We start from the raw sequence: 21,746 nt of genomic DNA, 5'->3' as shown, positions 1-21,746 counted from the left end.
TTCAATGACTCCGCTTGAGGCAGTGTGTTACTGTAGCCGTTTGGCTAACACCCAGCGAGTGATACCATGTTAGAAAATAAATAGATAAACAAGTTATAGAAGAAGTTGATTATTATTAACATATCCCCTTCCTTTTATACATGTTAGAAGGGAGAATATTCCTCAACAGGTTAGTGGATTTCCCTCCGACCAGGGTTTATCTTTTGCCCACTTCATCCACCGTTCTCTCCCTCTCTCTCTCTCTCTCTCTCTCCACAGTCAGTCTCCCTCCCTCAGCTTCGCTTTCTCTCCGTCCTTCCCATTGGATCGACCATGGCGGAGCAAGTAAGGCGTGGTGCCTTTCCTTGAGATCTCATTAACTTACACCTCCATTCACGTAACGATCCTTGCGACGCGAGCAAATCTGGCATCGAAGAATGCAAATTTGAGCAAGTAGCTGCCTTTCTTGTTCAGATTTTGAGAAGAGTGCCTAGCAAATAGTTTAGTAGTTGATACTCACACTATTGCTGGTTCATCAAGAGTCGGCTAGTTGAGCGTTAGCATGTCGAAATCCGCACCGGGTATGTCTGGAATTGATGAATTGAGAAGAAAGTTCGCACTTTGGAGATTTCTGCCTCAGTCTGCGCGCTTTTGCGGCTGTGAATTGAACGTTGTTTTGTTTGTTTACTGACGACGAGTCGATTTTTATTATTGAGGAAGAATCAGATATTGCATGTTTTAGTTGATGAATCTCTCCAAAACTGTAGAATTCGACAGTTTATTGGTTCGCATGAATGGTTTTAGCGTGCACAGACAGAGAAGGCATTTCTTAAACTACCAAATGTTTTTGTTTGATAAGAATAGTTGCTCTATTCTTGTTATCGATGCACAGTTCTTGTCTGAACATGTTCTTTAACAATTACGGATTTCATGTAGCTCCAACAAATCTGGTGAAGGGAAGAGACCTGGTAAGGGTTGGAATCGATTCTGGAAGAGCATTGGTATTTTGTTTATTGTCCTATTTTGTTGAATTCATATTTTACATTCTGTATGTACTGGATTAGTTTAACTGTTTCCCTTTTTTTGTTACAGAAACTTGTTTTCTGCAAGCTTTTATTGTTCATGATTATTTTTAAGCAAAAAAATAACTATTCATTCATTGATGAAAAAAGGCAAGGACACTTAATTCTCCAAAACGAAAGAGAGAGAGAGAGAGAGAGGGTTCATCCAATATTAGCTAGGGAGTGAGCCACAGAGTTAAGGCTACCAGGGATGTGGGAATTGGAAAAAACAAAAAACATAGAAAGAACAACATGTGTGTCAGCAATGACATGCCTGATGGACCAGGGGAACATATCAGAACCCAGTACAAAATTGATGATATTAGCAGCATTAGGAGTAACGGCAAAATCGGAGAAATGCTTTGCACAAAATGAACAATCCTGTGATTCGCACAAAATGAAGCCCAGACCTGCATTACCCAAAGAAGGGTCATAAGAACCGGAAGAAGGGACTGTTGGAGGCTGAAGGGGAGAAGGAAGAGGGCTTCGACAAGCCTGAAACTCCTCAGGCTACTGTCCAACAGTGCAGAACTCAGAGGTAGAAGCAATGGCCTTACTAGTGAAGAAGCTATTTTGCATTTTACATATTCTCTCCCTATTTATACAGGTTGAGAGGGAGGATTTCCCTCAACAGAATAGAGAGATTTCCTTATACAGTTAAGAAAATCTTATCTGCTATCAGGAGAAAGATCACGATGGTTGCAAAACTTGCATCATTCCTGTTTAACTAGAGATGACCATCTGATCCACACGGAGATGGAATTGCCCCAAGTTTATTGTTCAGAATTACTATTTTGTTAATTTACATGCACGCGCATGTAGCTGTCCACTTTGTGACCCTGAATGAGTGGCAGCTGTTGCTTCAGAACTGATGCTGTTATCGCTACAACATCTAACTTGTGACCAAGAAACTTGACATAATGCAATATCATTGTGAAGCAGTACATGTTTATTTTGCCATTTTTTAGGGTCCCTCAATAAATTGGATTAAGTGATGATAAGCTCTGTGCTTTTGGCTTTATTTCTTTCCTTCTGGTCTGATAGAAACTGAAATAGTTGGAATTCTGACTTAATCTCTAGGCTACTATGTCTTTTCAGAAATTGAAGAAATCATATCAATTATAATACTGGTAGTAATTCAAACATTGGTTATTTAGTGAACCTCTTTTTGGTTTGCTGGATTTTTCAAACACATGTAGACCAAAATCATCCACTGAGATACTGGAAATTTCATGGCATGTTTTATCAGCTTTGATGAATAATGTGATGACTAATTCTCACAGTTGCTGATGAATGGTATATATAGGATAAAATCACTGCTTGATCTTTTAGGCTTTGCTTGCAGGGAGCTACTTAGATTAAAAATGCCCATTTATTGGTGATGTTTCCATTAGGTGTCGCATTTTGGCAGCACATGCCATGGTGCCAAGATGAACAGAACTGTCATTGTCTGCAGAAACTACCTCCACTATGTAAACAAGTACCAAAGGCAAGTAAACTTGAGCAACTCTTTTGTGTTTTCTGCCTGTGTCCCTTAGAACAAGTATAAGAAATTGAAATATTGCAGCTCACATATCCCCAAGCTTCAGTGTTAAGGAAGGGGACCATGTGGGCATTGGCCAGTGCAGGTAAGTTACTTAATATTTCCTTTACATGCTTGAAATGCCAATCTCTTCCAACATATGTTGTGCTTGTTTCTCTTTGAGTTCCTAAAGTTTTATTGCAAATTTAGATTTTTACACAGGCCATTGTTGAAGACTGCAAGATTCATTGTTTTAAAAGACATTCTAGCGGTGGTGGAAAGAAAGCATTTACTGCAGTCTGAAGTTTCTATTTCTTCTTCAGTTGCAAGAGCTATTGGGATCATCAAATTACTTTTGCATGTTTTGTTTTGGACTCCTTGGCTGTCAATACAGATGAGGGTCTGTTTTATTCTGGTTGAGCAAGCTGTACTATGACTCTGTTTCTTTCTGCAACATGTGCTGCAACCATTTTTCTGTGCTAGCAGAAGGGAAACTGTTCTTCTATGTTCGATGTGTCAAAAAAGATCCACACCAGGACTCAGCATGAGAAATTTGGTTGGGTTTGATGGCATCGTGAACTGCACGATGTTGGTGTTGAGCCTACAAAGTGATGTTTGTGTCGTGCATATGCTTTGGTTGGATCAAGGAAGGAAGTGAGAGATGATTTAACTCTATGGATGAGGTTAGAGGAGACTGATGTCGTGGAATGACTTGAATCCGCTCATTACAATTTATAGGGTGTCACAATCCCACCCTTCTCTGCTCCAGCTCGATCCTTCAGAGAGTCTCTCTTCCAAGCAACGCTCATGTCAACAATGTGACTGGGGATTCGTGTCTCTGCTCGACACCATCGTTGGGTAAGCATGGTTAGGTTGACTGATATCCCTACCTTGAAGGAAAAGGAGGTCTGCCAGGCATCATCCTATTTATCCTTGTTCGATGCAGTGCAGTGCATCCACCATGGCCATCACCAACCGAGGCACTTCCCTTCTCGTCCTTCTGTCCGCCATTGTCGCAGCTCTGCTCTCCTCACAGCTCGTGTTCCAACACCCACCATGCCTCGAGTGGTTGCTCAACCTGGACTTCCTCTCCTTCACATCATCCATCTCCCTCAACAGCTACGGCTCAGGACACCACCGCCGCCACAGGGCACCCAAGACCAACGACACCGATATCTGCGACGACCTCCCACCGGGCTTCCCCCCGGCGGACACAGACACGACGTCCATCTTCTGCGTCGACCGTAACGGCTGCTGCAGCTTCACCACGGTGCAATCCGCGGTCGACGCAGTCGCTGTTCTCAGCCAGAAGAGGAGCATCGTATGGATCAACAAGGGCATATACTAGTAAGCAAAGCAAAGCTAAAGGTTTCGCATGCTACGTGTTTTCCACCCTCACGTAACGAACGCTATCACTACGTTGTTTCGATCATGTCAGCGAGAAGGTGACGATACCGAAGACGAAGCCAAACATCACGTTCCAAGGGCAAGGGCTGTACACAACGGGCATCGCATGGAACGACACGGCCAACTCCTCCCACGGCACATTCTATAGCGCGTCTGTGGCCGTCTTCGGGGCCAACTTCATAGCAAAGAACATAAGCTTCATCGTACGCTTTTCGTACTGTGACATATGTGTATATATAGCAGATGTAGAACTCATTCCTCGGTGCGTTTCTGGTGCAAGAACGTGGCGCCCATACCAAACCCCGGCGACGTCGGGGCGCAAGCGGTGGCGATAAGGGTCGGCGCCGATCAGGCCGCTTTCTGGGGCTGCGGGTTCTTCGGAGCGCAGGACACGCTTCACGACGACAGAGGTCGTCATTACTTCAAGGAGTGCCACATTCAGGGCTCCATCGACTTCATCTTCGGAGATGGTCGATCGTTGTACGAGGTAATCACGACTTGGCAGCTATGCATCAAGGGATGTGGCATGAGATTATCTTAAGGCCATGTGTTTGGTTCTCAGAGCTGCCAAATGATATCGATAGCGAGCCCGGTGGCGGCGGGACTGAAGACGATAGATGGAACGGTGACGGCGCATGGGCGAGCATCCGGCGACGAGAACACCGGCTTCTCCTTCGTCAACTGCAGCATCGGCGGCACGGGGCGGATCTGGCTGGGCCGAGCATGGAGGCCGTTCTCTCGCGTCGTCTTCGCCAACACCTTCATGTCCGAAATCATCGCTCCGGAAGGATGGAACGACTTCGGCGACCCCGGTAGAGATCAGTAAGGACCAATTCCTCCTGATTCATCTACTGCTACGTTAAGCAAGACTGTCGAGTGCTGAGCCAGTGACCTTTCTGTTTCTTCCTTCATTCTCACAGGACTGTATTCTATGGTGAATACAACTGCAGTGGTGCTGGTGCTAGCCTGACGATGAGGGTTCCTTATGTACAAAAGCTAAACGACACTCAAGCTGCTCCATTCCTGAATACTTCATTCATTGACGGAGACCAGTGGCTGCAACCCCTCGACTCAAACCTTCTGTTCTAATGACTAAACAAATCAACAGATTTGTGTTGATGTGACCATCTTTCAGATTCAGGTTCTTTCATGGGTTTTGGGGGGGGTGAGAGAGAGAGAGAGAGAGTGCGTGTGTGTCAGTAGTAGCAGGTTGAAGGTTCTTCAGCTATCTAATTGCATGACAATGTTGATTACATGTATTCCTTGCATAAGAGGCATGCTGACTGCATTCAATCGTGACCAGTTAAAAAGCTATTGTATTGTTTGAACAAGATGCATTTGCTATTCGGATTGACTGTTCCTTGACAGAGCAATTTAGGACCTTTAAGCCTTGCAGTGTAAGAAACTAAAGAATGAGGTCACATCTTCTCTCAAAAAATAAATTCCTCATATGCATTTCTGGCAACAGTGACATTGTTGAGATGACTAGCAACATTCCATTTGAAGCTACTAAATGAATTGGAGTCAAAGAGCTCCAAAGATCAAACTGATTCATGTACAAATCTTAGGTAGAAAAGAAACAGCATGATGGATTTTTCAAACTCATATGAGTCATACTTTGTCTTTACAGCATTTTCCATGAGCATTAAGAAGTGTAGTTTATGAAAATAAAAGGGAGGAATCTCACTTTGAAAATCGAAGCTGGAGTTGGTCTCTTTCCACCAAACAGAACTATAACTCACCTCAACTAGTGCAGGCAAGAGAGAGAGAGAGAGAGAGAGGTCTAAACATGGATTGACTAATAGTTTAAACTTCACAAACACGCAACATAGAAACAACAAAAATATCTACATCGGTCAATGACTTGTGGGTTTGACTTTGCACCGTAGTGCCGTTCATGTGGTTGAATCCCCAGCAACGTCAACCGTGCCCCTTCTACACTCCATCCATTCAAGCACATGTTTAGAACTCAAACAAGTTGTTAGGTTTATGCAGAACTTTCGAAAGAAAGAGAAGAAAGATCGTAGAACAAATAAGAATTACTTTTAGTCTGTGCCTTGGATTCAGCTAAGAGTATTTATTTATGTTAGTTAAAAAGATAAAATATAAGTGTTTTAAATAATATCCTAATATATGAAGAAATCCTAACTATTTATCTAATCTAAATTCTTATCTTTTATTTTATCTAATCCTAACTATTTGAATTAATCTTATCACACTCCATTAATTCAAAATAATTATAACTTGGAGTTATCTTCGAAAAAATAATTTTTTTCTTTCATCAAAGCTTTTGTAAAGATGTTGATAAGTTGATCTTCGGTGCTGCAGTAGTTCATTTAAATTTCTCTTTTATCAATCAGTAACTTCGATGTGTTTAGTACACCTATGAAAGACAATTATTCATCATTGCAATAGTAGACATGTTGTTGTAGTAGATTTTCTTTGATCCATCTTGTTTTTCTTGGAGATCTGCTAAAATTCTTCGGAGCCAAATTATTTGATATGTTATATTTATAGCCATAACATAATCCACCTCAAAGCTTGAGAGAGCAACACATCCGGATCTATTATTCATTCAATAAATCTATTATTGGATATTCACCAGAAAAAAGTCAGAATATAGTTTTTATGGATGGTTTAAGAAGATATGTTAGTATTTTAAGAGATACTCGTCTGGCTTTCTTTTTCGATTTTCTTGATAAATGAAATAGAATAAAGTGCTCCTATTTTTATCGGTGGTACGTTCTCATTTTTTTATTGTCTTTGAAATCACTCCTAAGCTATGACTTAGCATAAATTATAAAATACTTTTTTTATCATCTACACAACTAACCCAATCACTATTAATATGCGAACATAACTTAAAATCTTTAACCTCCTAATAACGGATGTCATAATTGACAGTTCCCTTAGTATATATACTCTATAGTGATGCTTGTTAGGGCTTTGCCTGAATAACAAACTAACTACAAACATAATATCAAGTCTTAAATATATGGGATAAATTAACCCTCTAATTAAACTTCTATATTGTTGCTCTTTTTTTTTTTTTTTCAATTCCATCATCTAACGTAAGTTTATTGTATTCATTGGAGTTTTTACTAGCTTACAAGTTATCATATAATTTTTTTTAACAAATCTTTAGCATATTTTTATTAGCATAAAAAATTTCATTTGCATCTTAAATAATTTTTATTCTAAAAAAATAATGTAAAATTCCTAGATGGACCATTCCAAATTCTAACATCATATTTTTCTTAAATTTAGCAAACATTTCTAATAAATTTTTAGAATAAATCATATATCATCCAATAACAAATAGACAATAAGAATTTTCATAAACTTTTTTAAAAATTATGTTAAAAAGTACTTATCAATTATGTTATACCATGCTCTTGGTGCTTATTTGAAGTCATATAATGCTTTATCCAATTTGTACACTTTATATTCTAGCCCTTTAATTCCAAATCCTTCATACTACTTTATATAAACCTTCTCTTACAACTTTCTAGAAGGTTGCTTTAACATCAAATTGATAAACTTATCATTTTTTCTAGGTTGCCAATGCTAAGGTTGTTTTTTTTTTTTTTGTCACTTAAACCTTACTTTCATTTCCTATCAGCACTATAGATCTAATTGAATCATCTAAGTCTTTAAAATAATTTTTTATCCCATGTCATATGATTGCTACGTTCATTGTCTAAAAACCAAATAGATCTAGAATATTCTTCATCAGATATCATAAAAATATATTTTCTTCATCCTTTTTTTACTATTATTTTTCTCATTATAATTTGCTTAATTGTTATTCCAATAATCTCTTTCAAGATAGTCATATTTTTTAAGTGAGAGCAAAGAGAAAATTTTAAATTTTTATTTTTGTACTAGTAATCTTTTTTAATATGTCTATTTTTTAATAAAAATATTGATGGATTTCTTTGTTACCTTCATTAGAGTTTCTCTAACCCTTATTTGATCGGCTTCATTCTCTTCTTGGAGTGATGACTTCTACCATTTTAATCTCTCTCTTGAGATCTAATTTTAAAATTTTTCTTTTGATATTTTTCCTAATCTATCTTCATTTAAAGATTTATTCACTTTTTGTTCATAAACTAAAAGTGAACCCATTAATTCATCAACAGATAATATACTTATATTTGTATCGTCTTCTATAGCAGTAGAAATCATATCAAAATTTGAATATAAACTTCGTAAAACTTTTTCTATTACAATTTAATATTTGAAGTCTCCATTATAAGATCTCATTTGGTTTACAATAGAATAGACTCTTGAGAAAAAACTAGTGATAGATTCAAAATCTTTTATCATAAAAGTTTTGAATATATGTTGAAGAATATAAAACTTTAAAATTTTTACTTTATCTATGTCTCCAAACACTCTTTTAATATTTCTCATGCTTCTATTTATATTGATATCATCATGATTGGAGGAAATAGGGATTTATAATTGTTTGTTGTAGCATATAAAGAGCTCTTGCATCTTTTTGTATATTCTCATTCATTTAATCCTTTCGATCTTCAGTAATATTAGGATTCGGTAGATCATACTTAATAAATTATATTTTTATCAAATTTTATAATCCTTATAAAATAAATAGAGTTATCATTTTAATGGCCCAAAACTGATAATTTTCACTTTTAAAAATAGAAAGAAGTTGATCAGAATCACTTATTCTAATGTTTGTCATTTTTTTTTTTTTCTAGATCTACTTATCTTTCTTTCTTTTTTAATCGATATATTTTATTGGTCTTCTTGGAACCAAACTCTAATACTATAATTTGTTGACTTTCTATAGAACTTAAAAAAGAAGAGAAAGAAGATAATAAAAGAAATGAGAAATAATTCCAATACGAAGTGATTCGAATTCATCGAAAATCATCTATTTATATCAAATAAAAGATAAAATATATTTTTTTAAAATAAAAAAAAATCTATCATATTCTAATAAATCATTTCACCCTTATTTATTTATCTTAATCTAATTTTTTTATTTTTTATTTCATCTAATTCTAACTTTAGATTAATCTTATTAAAAGTATTCTCACTTGAAGACCAATTATTTGTATGTCACGGACGTCGTAATCTGACAGATAAACTAACACATCCTAGAAAGATTCCATATGACCATTACGTATCCATAACTTGACTGATAACATTATTTACAGCGCCCTCTCTCTTTCTCCTCTTCTTTATCTCTCTCAGAAGTAACACGAGCACGACTGATAACATGATGCCATGCCTTTTCGTCAAGAGAAGTGCCCAGCACTCCTGTTGCCAGTGGAGGCTGGCCTTGGCATCATTTGGTCGTACATGCCATCATAGAAATAGTCATCGCCCACCTCCAAGCTGGTGCCAGAGCTGCTAAACCCCTGAAGAAAACCACCACTACTGTTATTACTAACACCAGTTGCAGTAAATATAGAATGATCGGGTGACTGATAGTTTTGCTGCTGCTGCTGAGGCTGATGGCTCTGCCGCTGGCACGGGTGTTGCTGAGGGTTTCCAAAGGACATTAAGGCCGTCGTCTGATGAGCACGCTCAACGGAATCGTTACTGACGTTGGAGACTGGTCCGCCGCCAGGGTGATAGCCGGCTATGTACGGCCCAGACGGGTTGCCGGTGAACTGTTGGACCATCATGCGGAAGTTGGCGGCGTCGGTGTTGACCATCGTCGTCGGAGCCCTACGGGAAGCCCTCGACCGCCTCCGGACCGGCTTGCCCACCCGGCCCTCGATGCCGGGCTGCTGGCTCGCGCCCTTGGCCGACCCGTCGATCGTCGGGCTCGACGTGGCCGAGACCACGACGGAGTCCGACACGCATCCGAACGCCGACGTCGCGGGCGCGGGCGACGCCGGCGGAGGCTGCAGGTGCGGCCAGCCGCGGAGCTGAGCCCACCGTGCTGGTCCTGAGGTGGTGGCGTCGCTCATCGTAACGTGTGGGAAGGGATTGCAGCGAAGGTTGGGGGTGGACATATATAAGGGAGGAGACACTGGGGTCAACGGACGACCGAAGTGAATTCCTGTCCGTCGGATTTCGATGTCTCAACCATAGGTGGCCGACAGTTTGCCACGTGGGTTGTTCGGCTTTGGGCGCTCTATCAATTAAAACGTGGGTTCGAGGAAGCATCGTATTTACTACAGTGATGTGATATTTTGACGCCAAGCACTGCTCTTTATCAAACTGTTCATGCTACTGCAGGTAATTAATACGTAATTTAGTCTTTAAATTCTCTTTTTTGGAATGTTTTTGTTAAGAATATATTCAATCGTCGCCATCATTTCTGTTTTCACTGAAATTTGCTGGAAAAATTGCCCATCAAACATGGCGAATTTGACGCTTATTTTGTACACAAGCAGACAATTAGAGAGAGAGAGAGAGACGACTGCGTGATCCGTGGCAACACAAGAGGCCTTTAGAATATTAGGCATCCTAATCACCTGCGATTACGACTCGTTGATGTACCTCCAAACTAAACCGCACGTATCTCCCGGTTTCTAACCCACACTAGATCACATCCTCCACATTTTCCCAAAGGGTAAAGAGCGGGTCTGGGAACGGTGGGGCCGACTGTGCCCGAGCCGGACGGTGCGCTGACGCTAGAGATGACGACTATGGTTTAGTCAAACTACGACCGACAAAGAGATTGGTGGTTGGGGTTTACCGATGCGACAGATAGGTACGGACCGGGGCGTGGCTGGAAATTGGTTGGGGGAATGTGGGACCCAGGAAGACGAAGTTGTTTCGACCCTCGTGAAGTTTGGTGCGCATGAATTGCGGGGGCCGGTCTCGTCGTCTTGCTCCCCGCGCGTTTGTTGACTTTTGACCTGAGGACGTGTATGGTGATGTGGCACGTAAACCAATGGGGTTCGAAGTGGGCCCATTCGGCTCACTGCTCTACCGTGGGGGGCCCACAGATGGGTACAGGAACCATGGGTTCGAAACAGGCTCTTTATGTTGGACGGGCCGATAGAGTCCGAGCCGTTCTGGCCCATTGAGCGTACCCAACTGCCTTGAAGTTGTTCTTGGAAGTTACCGGGCCCCCTGGTGGGCCCAACATTCATTCCTCCGAAGAAATTATAATATTCATGATTAAAAAACATCATAAAATAAATCTATATTTTCCAAAATAAAAAAAAACCTCGACCTTTTGCATCCTAAAAGTCACTTTTATTGGCTTATACACAAATTGAATTGGATTAGGATCAACATAATAGTTATATATAGCACATAAAATACTATTTTGTTTAGATTTTTTTTTAATCTTAAACTATTAAGTCTTTCACATATCTCTTCTATAAAGAAGTTTATTTAAGATTTATCTCAGGTACAAAAGAACCCATAGTTGGAAACCCAAGTCAACTCAAAGCTAATTAACTACATGGATATACCTATTTACGTTGAGACATCTGACTTAATTAGTGTAATATTGTACAAGTGATAGATCATGTGAGTGTCATATTACCTGTAATATATTTTTTAATATATATATAATATACTTAACCCTTCTATTTTAGGCACACATGTTTATCATGTGCCATGAACAAGTTATTAACACCTTCACGTGTTATTTTATTATACCAATCTCATACATGCGCATAGATCCCAATTTGTCATGTGTGACGAATAAGTCAACCCTCTTCTCAATCTTAGATAAGATTTCTATCTTGGACCAGGTGAGGCTTCCGGGCTTCTTACACGCACAAGAACCTAAATCACATGTATATTATTATTTCTATTTTGATGGTGCTATACAGAGAATGATGATGCCAAAGAGCGTCACATCAATTAAAGAGCTATAGAGCTAAAGAAAGGCATGCATACACACTTCCACGTGTTGATTCTACGAAAGCTGTTTTAGATCCTATGTAAGATTTCGATCTTGGCATTGTTAGGCATCGGCGCCATTCTTCTTCTATCTAAATAGTGCAATGTAGCAACGATGTCATATAGTCTCATCATTCTTATTTCACGTGGAATGCACATTCCAAAGGTGACCTTTGGAGGTGAAACTGTGCAAGAGATAGTCCAACATGCTGAAGAATGCTTGGCGATTGTGCATCGAATGAACTAAGAATACAAAAGGAGAACTTCTTCTAATCAACTAGTAACCTTGATTGAACCTTTATGATAATTAGGGTTAATAAATATATTAGAATTTCTGAAATCAATATCGTGAAGGATAAATATTCTAAATATGAAAAATAACTTATTTATTCAAGAAAAAAAAATCTCCTAAAGATTAATATTTGATTATACCCTAAATATTTTGAGATGATATATAAATGTGCTTGTAATTGAGTTAGGGTTAGCTCGAGAATACTTTAATTGATTGATATTGGCAACAAAAAAAAAAAAAATCAAACCATGTTAATCTTGCTTTGATTTTCTGATTTATTAATTTATGAGATTTTTTTTATTTCAAAGGCTTCTCTCCCTTAATAACCTAATTATATAATTAATTTAAAAACAAACATTCGTTTATTAATGTAAAGAACTTATGTAGATCGACAAAACCGAGCTATGAGTGGTTCAAATTGGTATGTATTAGAATAGCTAATCATATTTAAGTTCCAACGAGACAAATTATATATATGTATCCCATCCATTGTTATTCTATGATTTAATGATAATATTAATGATGATGTTAATGTGATTGATTGTGTGGTTTGTACTGCAATTAAAGTTGTCGTTGGGAATAGGAGAAATTGTTGTGTTGGGGGTGGGTCATTAGGAACCCCCCAACAAAATCCACTACATAGTTCGCCCAATCAATGCAAGGGAGAGACTCTCTTCTCGATTCATCTACTTCTCTCTCTCTCTAAACTTTTGACCTTCACGTGATCAATAATGAAGGTTCGATGATTTGAAGAGTAAGCTCAAAAAAAGGAATTGGTCAAACAAAAGTTTGACTCTTTGTATGAAGTTGTTCATATCTTTGTTTCTTGGGAGATGTTTGTGGCTTCCATTACTTCTGTTCATGTGGTCAAAGACAGTGACAAGCAGCATAGAATTGGATCCATAGGTATCACATAGATAACCATTACCATAGTACAAAATCGGTGGCCGACGTGCCCACCTTGTCAGCAATGGAAGTCCTCAGTCCCCTCCACAAACCAGAAAACACACTGCTCTACTGCCCAATGAATGCTATGGCATGGCATGAGACTCACTAAGACATAGGAGATCTACGAGGAGCTCCCTTCCTCCTGTTGCTCAAAGACAAGACCATCTGTGGGAAGAAGCCACCGCCACTCTTGTGCTTCGTTCTTCCTCCTCCTCCTCCTCCTCCTGAGCTGTTTCTGTCTTCATCGAGTGGATCGGTACCGTCCACCCGAAGACACTCAAAGTGGGAGACGGTGAAGTCGGACTCGTCGAACCGGAACAGTATGCTCGATAAATCCTCTCCTCGCAACATAATGTGATCCACCTACAGCACTTCGTGTCATGTCATTACATCTCAAAGCCAAGTCTGTAGATGAGACATGATTTAACCTTGCAGGAGAGGGAGCAGAAGTGGAAGCCGTCTTGGAGGATTCTGTCACAGGTCAAGCAGATGTTGCCAGAGACCTTGGGAGGCCTGGATTGAGGTCTTGGCTTCAGGAACACCGCTTTGGCACTGTTGATGGTGTAAGGCTGTCACAAAAAAGCAATCATCATATCAGCTTCAGAAACACCAGTTGGCAAACATCAGCTACTGCTGCACCCACCTGAACAAAAGAGCAGTCTATGAGCTTCTCCAGATCATCCAGTCGAACCACATCGTTGTATACGTATCGCCGCACCTGCATTAATCGTCATGAATACAAACCACAAAAAGCTGAGCTAATCATGCAGAAGCAGTCAATGAAGCAGTAATTTGCATGGTGACTTCATACGGCATCAGAAACACAAAAGGCAAAGGAAAATTACTGGTACTGCAAGTATCAGAGACGAACACCAAGTGTTGCTTTACTTATTACCACCACTATCCAAGCAGCAACAAGCGCTGTTGTTAGTGATGCCCAACAAAACCTGACCAAGATGGTAGTGATTTGGTTCTTTTCCAAATAAGATATACTAAGAAAGAATTAGGAGCAAATCGGGATATGAGAATTAATTTCTGTCTTGATGAATTCTTGCAGTACGAACACAGAAACAGATCACTAGCAAACAAACAAGTAATTGGGCAAACATGCAGTGTATTGGTTGGCACAGAGAGAGAGAGAGAGAGAGAGAGAGAGAGAGAGAGAGAGAGAGAGGAAGCATGACCTGGAGGAGGGGGTGGGAAGGGTGGGCGGGTGCGCAGTGAGGGCAGATGCTGGTGCAGCAGCCGAGGCAGAAGATGTTCTTCTCGTTCTTCCTCCTGTCCTCGTGGAGTCCACAGCCCACAAAGAAGCTCTCCTCCACCAGTCCGCCCAGCCACCCCGGCATTCCTCCTCCTCCATACTCTCTTCTTCCCATACACACACACACACACACACTCTTCTTCTCTCCTTACCCAACTCCCTCTCCCTCTCCAGATATAGCTTTGTTTATAGAGGAACAGTTCTTTACTGCTGGTTTAATCTGAGCTCCGATGATCAGAGGAGAGAAGTGATGCAGGAAGGAAGGCTAACGTAGTTGCTGAGTCTATATATAGAGGAGGATAATAGATCAAATGAGGAACACAGGGGAAACAGAGACATGCATAGAGAAAGGCAACGAGAGAAAATGATGGGCGGATCAACCAGAAGAGCAAACACATTGGAAGTTGGGTTTATTATCATTATTATTATTATTATTGTGTATGGAATGGAGAGTTGCAGGAATTGGTGGGGGATTCAGAAAGTCCACCACTGTTTCTTTGTACCGTTTTCCGTGCTGTCCTGCCTGGCTTTTCCCCTTCAAAGAAAGATCAATATGGGGTCGTAGAAACCAAAAGGAAAAGGAGGAAAAAAGACCTTTGTTTCCTGTTGCTTCCTTTTTATATTTGCTCTCTCTTCTTTGATTTCATCTGACATGGTTTGCAGCTGCGTGTTATCTTTCCTCTCGAGAAGTGCTCTGTACCTTCTTGAAGAAAAAGAAAGCGTTTCAGGCACCTTCGTTATCATGCACTCCATTAAACACTCATTCCTTTTGTTTGTGGTAAAACCATTAAACATTCTGACAGCACCAGCCAGCCAACCCTTTTGATCTGGTCAAACCATCTTTTTCAAGGCCCCCTCCCGCCAAAGATGGGCCTCCTCACCAATACGATCTCTGCAAGCAAACATGTTCTTGATGTCCTCTCAGTGAGCTTATGAGCTGCTGCTACAGATCTTCTTCAGGTTACGAGAGTCCTTCCTCATGAGTGAATCTCTTTGACGAGAAGAGTTGTACACAGGAGGTAATCTTCACGCAGAGATTTCTGTGGGGTTGGAAGCACTTTAGTCTCCACCATGAGAGTGACGCCAAGAAAATGGTGAAAGCTCTGAAAGCAGACGATGGAGATCTCCGTCTCCAAAGCTCATGACTGAAGCTTGGAGGGGACTCTAACGCCTCAGAGTTTGACTCATCTAAGATTAATGCTCTTTTGAGAACCCTAAACGATTCCTCTACAAAAATCTCTGGTTGGATGTTCGAGGTGGTGAGAGGAACACGCAGCAACGACGCTGCCCACTTGAGATCACCTCAGCATTTACTTCCTCGGTAACAAGCTTTGACTACCTTAATTTTTTTGGCGCATAATAATTACTCTCAGCAATTCAACTTACAATAATTCATTCTTTATATTCTTTAGTTCTTTTTAGTATCACGAGACTAATCTCTAATCCATTTGTTCTTGCAAGGAGAGGAGATCCTGGGATGAACACTGGGGTTTACTGCATCACACACGTATGACTCTTCTTATTAACACTACCAAAACAAAGAGAACAACATCCAGTCCACCTCAAGGACATGTCACAGTGAGAAGAACTCACTTATTGGGACCCGCAGTGGCTTATACATAACACAGCAACTACTGCTGTTGGTGGATCAGCAGTGCTTGTTGCAGAGGCATCCCATGGTGTACCCCTCGCAGTCGCCGCTGTCGAAGCCTTCCCTCCGGCAAACCTTGGCACAGTTCTTATCGGACGTGCATGGCCCTCTGAAACCTATACTGGGCAACCTGCAGATCTTCGCCTCCACGCCCTCCTCCTCTGCATCAAAACTGCATATGATTAAGCTGGAACTTAACACCACAGAAACTTCTGTCTTCATCTATGACTTACGAGAAGCCAGGAGGAGAAGTGCCAAGAGGAATGCAACGATGGTTGCCTTCTTGATCTCCATGGGGATCAGGGTGAAGCTGTCCCAGAGAGTTATGGTGGCTGCATGCATTTAGAGATCATGGAGGAGTGAGCGAGCAAGGAAGTGCATGCGGCAGTCTCTCCACCCTTCTACACGTAGGGACCTGCATTCATGCAACTGTTCACCATTAATGGTCACCTGGGTCGGGCTTGCCGAGGGTTAGGTTACAACCGGACAACAGGAGTGAGTGACGACCGGACAAACATGAACGAACTCGGTGATCTGATCTGCGTCCGGTGGTCGCTTGTGGGTTCTTAGAGCTCAAAACCAGACGAGGTAGATGAGATGGAAACACAAACCTGTTCCAAATTAATGTCTACCGCATGCAATCTCAGCTTGCTTGTTGTGTTCTATAAATAATTAAAGAAGTAATTCTCTAAAAAAATTAAAGCGATTATGAAAAAGGTGTTTCTTTTCTATGGTTGCTTGAGATGGCTATTACGAATGTTAGGTTCTTTGGTGTACTATTTATATATTAATTAGTTTCTATTAGTTCAAACAGCTATCTATTCCCTACTGGTTAGTATCTATCTTATTACATGCTTTTGGTCAAAACTAATCTTAACTATATAATAATATTAATCCCCAAAAATATGAAAGAATGATGAAAAATAGCATAAGACTTCCCCTCAAAGTTTTAAAATGAACCACACTCTAAATTAAAAAAAAAACTTTAAGAAAGGAACTGCAAAAGCAAACTATGGATCTTTTCCCATGATATCTAATAAATAGTTTCTTTCTTTCAAAAATTAAAAAAAGACAAGTGAAAATATTTGAAGGACTACCATGCAAATAACATATGCCAACGGTAACGATAGGCTGCTAGATCTATTCTCTTTCGAGTTTGGCAGCCGTCTGATGGGGACACTATGGTATTGAGGGCCGAGACTTTAGGTGGCGTGAAAGTTTTTAACTATCGCAAAAGTGATGTGGCTGATCCATCGGTACGATATGGCAATGTTATCGTTTTGTATCCGACATATGAAAACTGTTTTTAGTGACCTTTCATCGTTATCTCAACTTCACATATTCGTATCCATGTAAAAATGGAGCATGGACAATATTTGTGCACTTATTATCATATAAATAATGTGGTAAATAAGTGTAACAATACAAGCATAATAGTCTAATACTGTCGATAATAGAAGGTATAATGGTTCAATGTTGATGAATGGTAGTTATGATCAATTCTTTTGTTTTTGTTACCGTACTAATAGTGTAATAGCCCTTCCAAACATCCACTATAAAAGGGATCACTCAGTGTACTCAAAACAATCTAAGTTTGACTAATTTATTTAGATTATTGACTTCAACATTGAAGGGGTATTATAAAAAACACCCTCGATATAGTTTTACAGGGTTTAGCCATCCGACTCAACGAGCTCTACCTTGAGAAAAACTCAAAAAAGGGTTAGGTTGGATCCGAGTCGGCTTCCAACTTAAACAACCAAAATTTACTCTAACAGATTGGCGCTAAAAAGATGGCTGGCCGGTATATATCAAGAAAACATTATGGGCCCATCTTAGATAAATCTTGAGGATTCAAATCTCTTGAACCTCAATAGATCGAGTCTAATGGTCTCGAATGTTTCTTTGTGGATCTCAAATTTTAATGATTAATGATCCTAAATTAGCGATAATTAGGAATGTCAGCCACTTTGAATCCCCTCCCTATATCAAACCACAACCTTTTTCGATAGTTTTTCCAAGCTAAACCTTTATCCAATCTCCTTCTATAGCTCTCTAACCATGAATATTCATGCAAAAACCTTTCATACCCTAATACAATAAATATATATTTTAATTAAAATAATCCAAATCGTTGCTCTCTACCTTTCTCAACTTGCTCATTAAACCACATCTACATTCACTTTGTCAATCTTGACTCCCACTCTATCACCATTTCCCATTTCTAGTGTGGCAACGGAGTCTTGATTTATGTCCAAGTACCACCAGAAGTACATTTCCCATCATTGGCCCAAAACTCAAACCCTTCGTTGGAACTCAAATTCCTAAATAAGTCGATCGTTCAATCGACCAACCTTCCGACCGAGGTTTGAGACTACCCTAATAAGATGGATCAATAATTGGAGGATATTTGTAGAGAAATAAAATAAGGGTAGAAACCGTAGATGGACTTGTATCTACAATCCCCTTTTATGAAATACATAAGTAAAGAACTAATCGCTTAGGGATTCAAACTTTTTTATGCTAGACATCTATGATGGAAAATTTGACCTCTCATAATATATTACGATGTTTATCTCGCAGATACCCTCTATAGGATTATGGACTCTCTTATGTGTTAAGACTTTCCCTATGACCCTTAGGGTAGTAGCACATGAGTGGTTTGTCAAGTTCTCCCCAAAGTCAATCTTCTCCATTGGACATTTGACTAAAAAATTCGAGCTTAGTTTTATTAGCTATAAACTCTTAAAAGGCTCAAAACTTCTCTTCTGGCCATACTTTAAGAGGAAAATGAATCTTGTATCTTAATGGCACTAACAAGAAGAAGAAGAAGAAGAAAGGAGGCGGGGGGTGCGTGTGTGAATTAATTCTATAATAATTTACCTATTTTAAAACATAATTGAGAAATTAATGTGTCAGAAACTTGATTTATCAAGTATTAAGTATGTTTAAAAGTTACAAGTAACGATAATAATACTAAGTCACAAGTAAAAGATAAGCAAAGAGAGATAAACCAATTTTATAGTGATTTTCTTCTCGACCTATATCCACTCTTGATTCATCTTCTTTTCAGGTTATTAATTTTCACTAATAATCTTGCTACCAATGGGTAAAGATCGATGACCCCTTATAACTTTTTCTTTTTTAAGTCTTAAGGGAGAATCTTAACATTTAATTTTTCTTACCAAAGGTCCTTCACTTTTTATATTTAGTATTACAACCGAACTCAAGAGGAGGATGAGACTTAAGTTATACTCAAATAAGAGTTTATAATATTTTAAAATCTCAAGAATAAATACTCTATCAACTAAGCCTGAGTGAGGTATTTATAGACATAAAAAGTTTTAAAAATATAATAAAATATTTAAATCTAAAAAATTTTGGGATACGAGTGATACTACAACTAAAATTGGGTGGTATTACTATTATAACTTTTGAATCAAAGTTAGAAAACTAGACTCTAGTAGTCCTACCACTACAATATTTGAATTTTGGATGGTACCATCCCTATCTACTACTACTGACATAGATAGTACTATCATTGACACGGTTGACTAGCTTGGCGGTACTATCACTTGGGCTTAGCGATACTACTACCCAGGTTTGATTTGACCTTATAACAAGCCCAGTTTGACCTTGCTTCAAGCCTAATAGCTTTCATGATAAGTGAGCTATATTTCAGCCCAACATCGATCCAAAATGACTATATAACACCTCGATCTTGACTCAACAACTTTATGACTTCATAACAAGCGGGAGGTGAATTGGTGCTATAGTAATTTAACTATTTAAAAACTCGATCGAGAAATTAATATGTTTCAAAAACTTGATTTATCAAGTATTGAGTGTGTATAGAAGTTACAAGTAAAGAGAATAATACTAAGTTACAAATAAAAAATGAGTAAAGAGAGATAAATTAATTTTATAGTGGTTTGGTCTTCTCGACTTATATTTACTCTTGTTTTATCTTCTCTTAAGGTCATCGATATTTACTAATAATCTTACTGCCAATGGGTAAAGATTGATGACCCCTTATAACCTTCTCCTTTTCAAAGCTTAGGAGAGAACCGTAATTCTTATATTTTTTTATGAAAGATATATCACATTCTACATTTTAGTATTATAACTAAACTGAAGAGGACGAGACTCAAATTATACTAAAAAAAAGAGCTTATAATAGTGATAGAATTCTATGGTAGAAAACCATCATATAATCAATAGCTTCATCTTCGTCCTCGACATCCAAAGACACAATAGCAACCTCAACAAATGATAACCCTTTCACAGCCCCATCAAATGTGTTGTCAGATTTGTGGGAGGAAGAAAGAAAGGGAGAACAATTAATAACCTGCAATCTATCGAGAGCGATTTGTCCACACTTATCGCATAAGAACTTTCGAGCAATCGTCGCTCAAGAACTATTTATTTTATTTTTCTATTTTAGGCACCTTAAATTCACAATAAAAGTAGATTATTTTTTCCTTTCTAAGTTGTCTTTATTGTAGCAAAAGCGCAACTCCTCCCACAAAAATTCTATCCAAGAGATATTATTAAATCGATGGATCGTCGAACTTAAACTCTATATGGTTCAAGTGGTATCACAACAATGATCCTTTTCTTATGGATGGTGATCATAAGACAATGATACAAAGCCTCTAGATAAGAGCTACAAGAGTTGAAATTCGAGTTGCGATTACTTAGAGGAAGAACCAATGATGGGATAATGAACAACATCCCAATAATATTGACTGACCTTATTACCCAGTTAGTAATATTAACTCTATAGATGAAGATCGTGTTGGGTTAGATGCAAGCCCAAACCAACCCTATAGTGAAGGATGATCAAGCAAAAAATATCACAACAAAGGAGAGAGATGTCTCCATCAGAGACTTGCAATCATGAAGAAAATGTGGCTGAATAGAATACTATAATAAAGACTCAATTCTTTTGTGTTAAGGTTCACATTGACATTCCCTCCTATAATGACTCGATCAATGCTGAGGTATTAGACTCATGGATAGATTAATTTAATACTTACTTTGATTTATATGATTACAATGAGGATAAGATAATGCTTGTGCGACTCAAGTTGATTATATATACTCTCGCATGGTGTAAAGTCTATATTTGAGCCAATAACGATGAAGACATACCATTAATATGATTCAAAAGACTTATACAAGAAGAATTCTATTCTATAGGTATATGAAAGAAAGATAAAGTAACACTATTAATGTTAAGGATGGGATTAATCTATAGAACAATATGCACTGAGTTTTGATGACAAGTGGTGACACTTGGAACCTCCCTCGACGATCACTCAATGATGATAAAATTTACTGTAGGCCTCTATAACCATATTCATATAGAGTTGAGCTTCTTTTTAAGTATATAATAATTTGATCACTAATAACATGATAATGGTGATTGAGAAAAATAATTATACTCGATACTAGAAGCCCATAGAGAAGGCCAAAGGGAGCCATCTAAAGGCTCAAGAGAATTTTAGAAATAGTAAAAGTTTTGCTTTCTCAAAATGAAGTAATCGATTATATGAACATTATAAAATTGTATGTCACTCGAGAGAAAAGTATTGGAAGGTTGACTTGAAACTCTCCCAAAGAAGTAGTTGAAGAATGATCAAAGTCAGCAAACCACAACCATGATCATGGATGATGACTCTATCAAACTTTCACTGATCTTATATTTGGATCTAAGTCTATCGTTGATTGCTAGATCAAAGGTAATAGACTCGAATTTAACTTTTAGTCTGAATGTT

At 38.8% G+C, this 21,746-nt stretch overlaps 2 protein-coding genes and 1 pseudogene across 2 annotated transcripts; 2 read left to right on the top strand and 1 right to left on the bottom strand.

Moving 5' to 3' along the window:
* Positions 1 to 312: 312 nt before the first annotated feature.
* LOC135613890 (small ribosomal subunit protein uS17-like) lies at positions 313 to 2,865 on the top strand (annotated as a pseudogene).
* Positions 2,866 to 3,523: 658 nt separating this feature from the next.
* LOC135613889 (probable pectinesterase 8) lies at positions 3,524 to 5,058 on the top strand. Its single transcript, XM_065110905.1, has 5 exons — positions 3,524 to 3,909; positions 4,001 to 4,172; positions 4,250 to 4,456; positions 4,532 to 4,791; positions 4,890 to 5,058. Exons 1-5 carry the CDS (start codon positions 3,524 to 3,526, stop codon positions 5,056 to 5,058), a joined length of 1,194 nt encoding a protein of 397 aa, XP_064966977.1.
* A 7,981-nt stretch (positions 5,059 to 13,039) lies between these two features.
* LOC135613573 (protein RGF1 INDUCIBLE TRANSCRIPTION FACTOR 1-like) lies at positions 13,040 to 14,513 on the bottom strand. Its single transcript, XM_065110597.1, has 4 exons — positions 14,239 to 14,513; positions 13,698 to 13,772; positions 13,483 to 13,623; positions 13,040 to 13,417 (listed from the first exon to the last, which is right to left on the bottom strand). Exons 1-4 carry the CDS (start codon positions 14,428 to 14,430, stop codon positions 13,160 to 13,162), a joined length of 666 nt encoding a protein of 221 aa, XP_064966669.1. The 5' UTR covers positions 14,431 to 14,513; the 3' UTR covers positions 13,040 to 13,159.
* Between the last annotated feature and the right edge of the window lie 7,233 nt (positions 14,514 to 21,746).

The sequence above is a fragment of the Musa acuminata genome, chromosome BXJ2-6 (assembly GCF_036884655.1).
Source record: "Musa acuminata AAA Group cultivar baxijiao chromosome BXJ2-6, Cavendish_Baxijiao_AAA, whole genome shotgun sequence".
NCBI lineage: Eukaryota > Viridiplantae > Streptophyta > Magnoliopsida > Zingiberales > Musaceae > Musa > Musa acuminata.
Note: the sequence above shows the minus strand (reverse complement) of the source record. Positions and strands in the feature narration are given on the sequence as shown.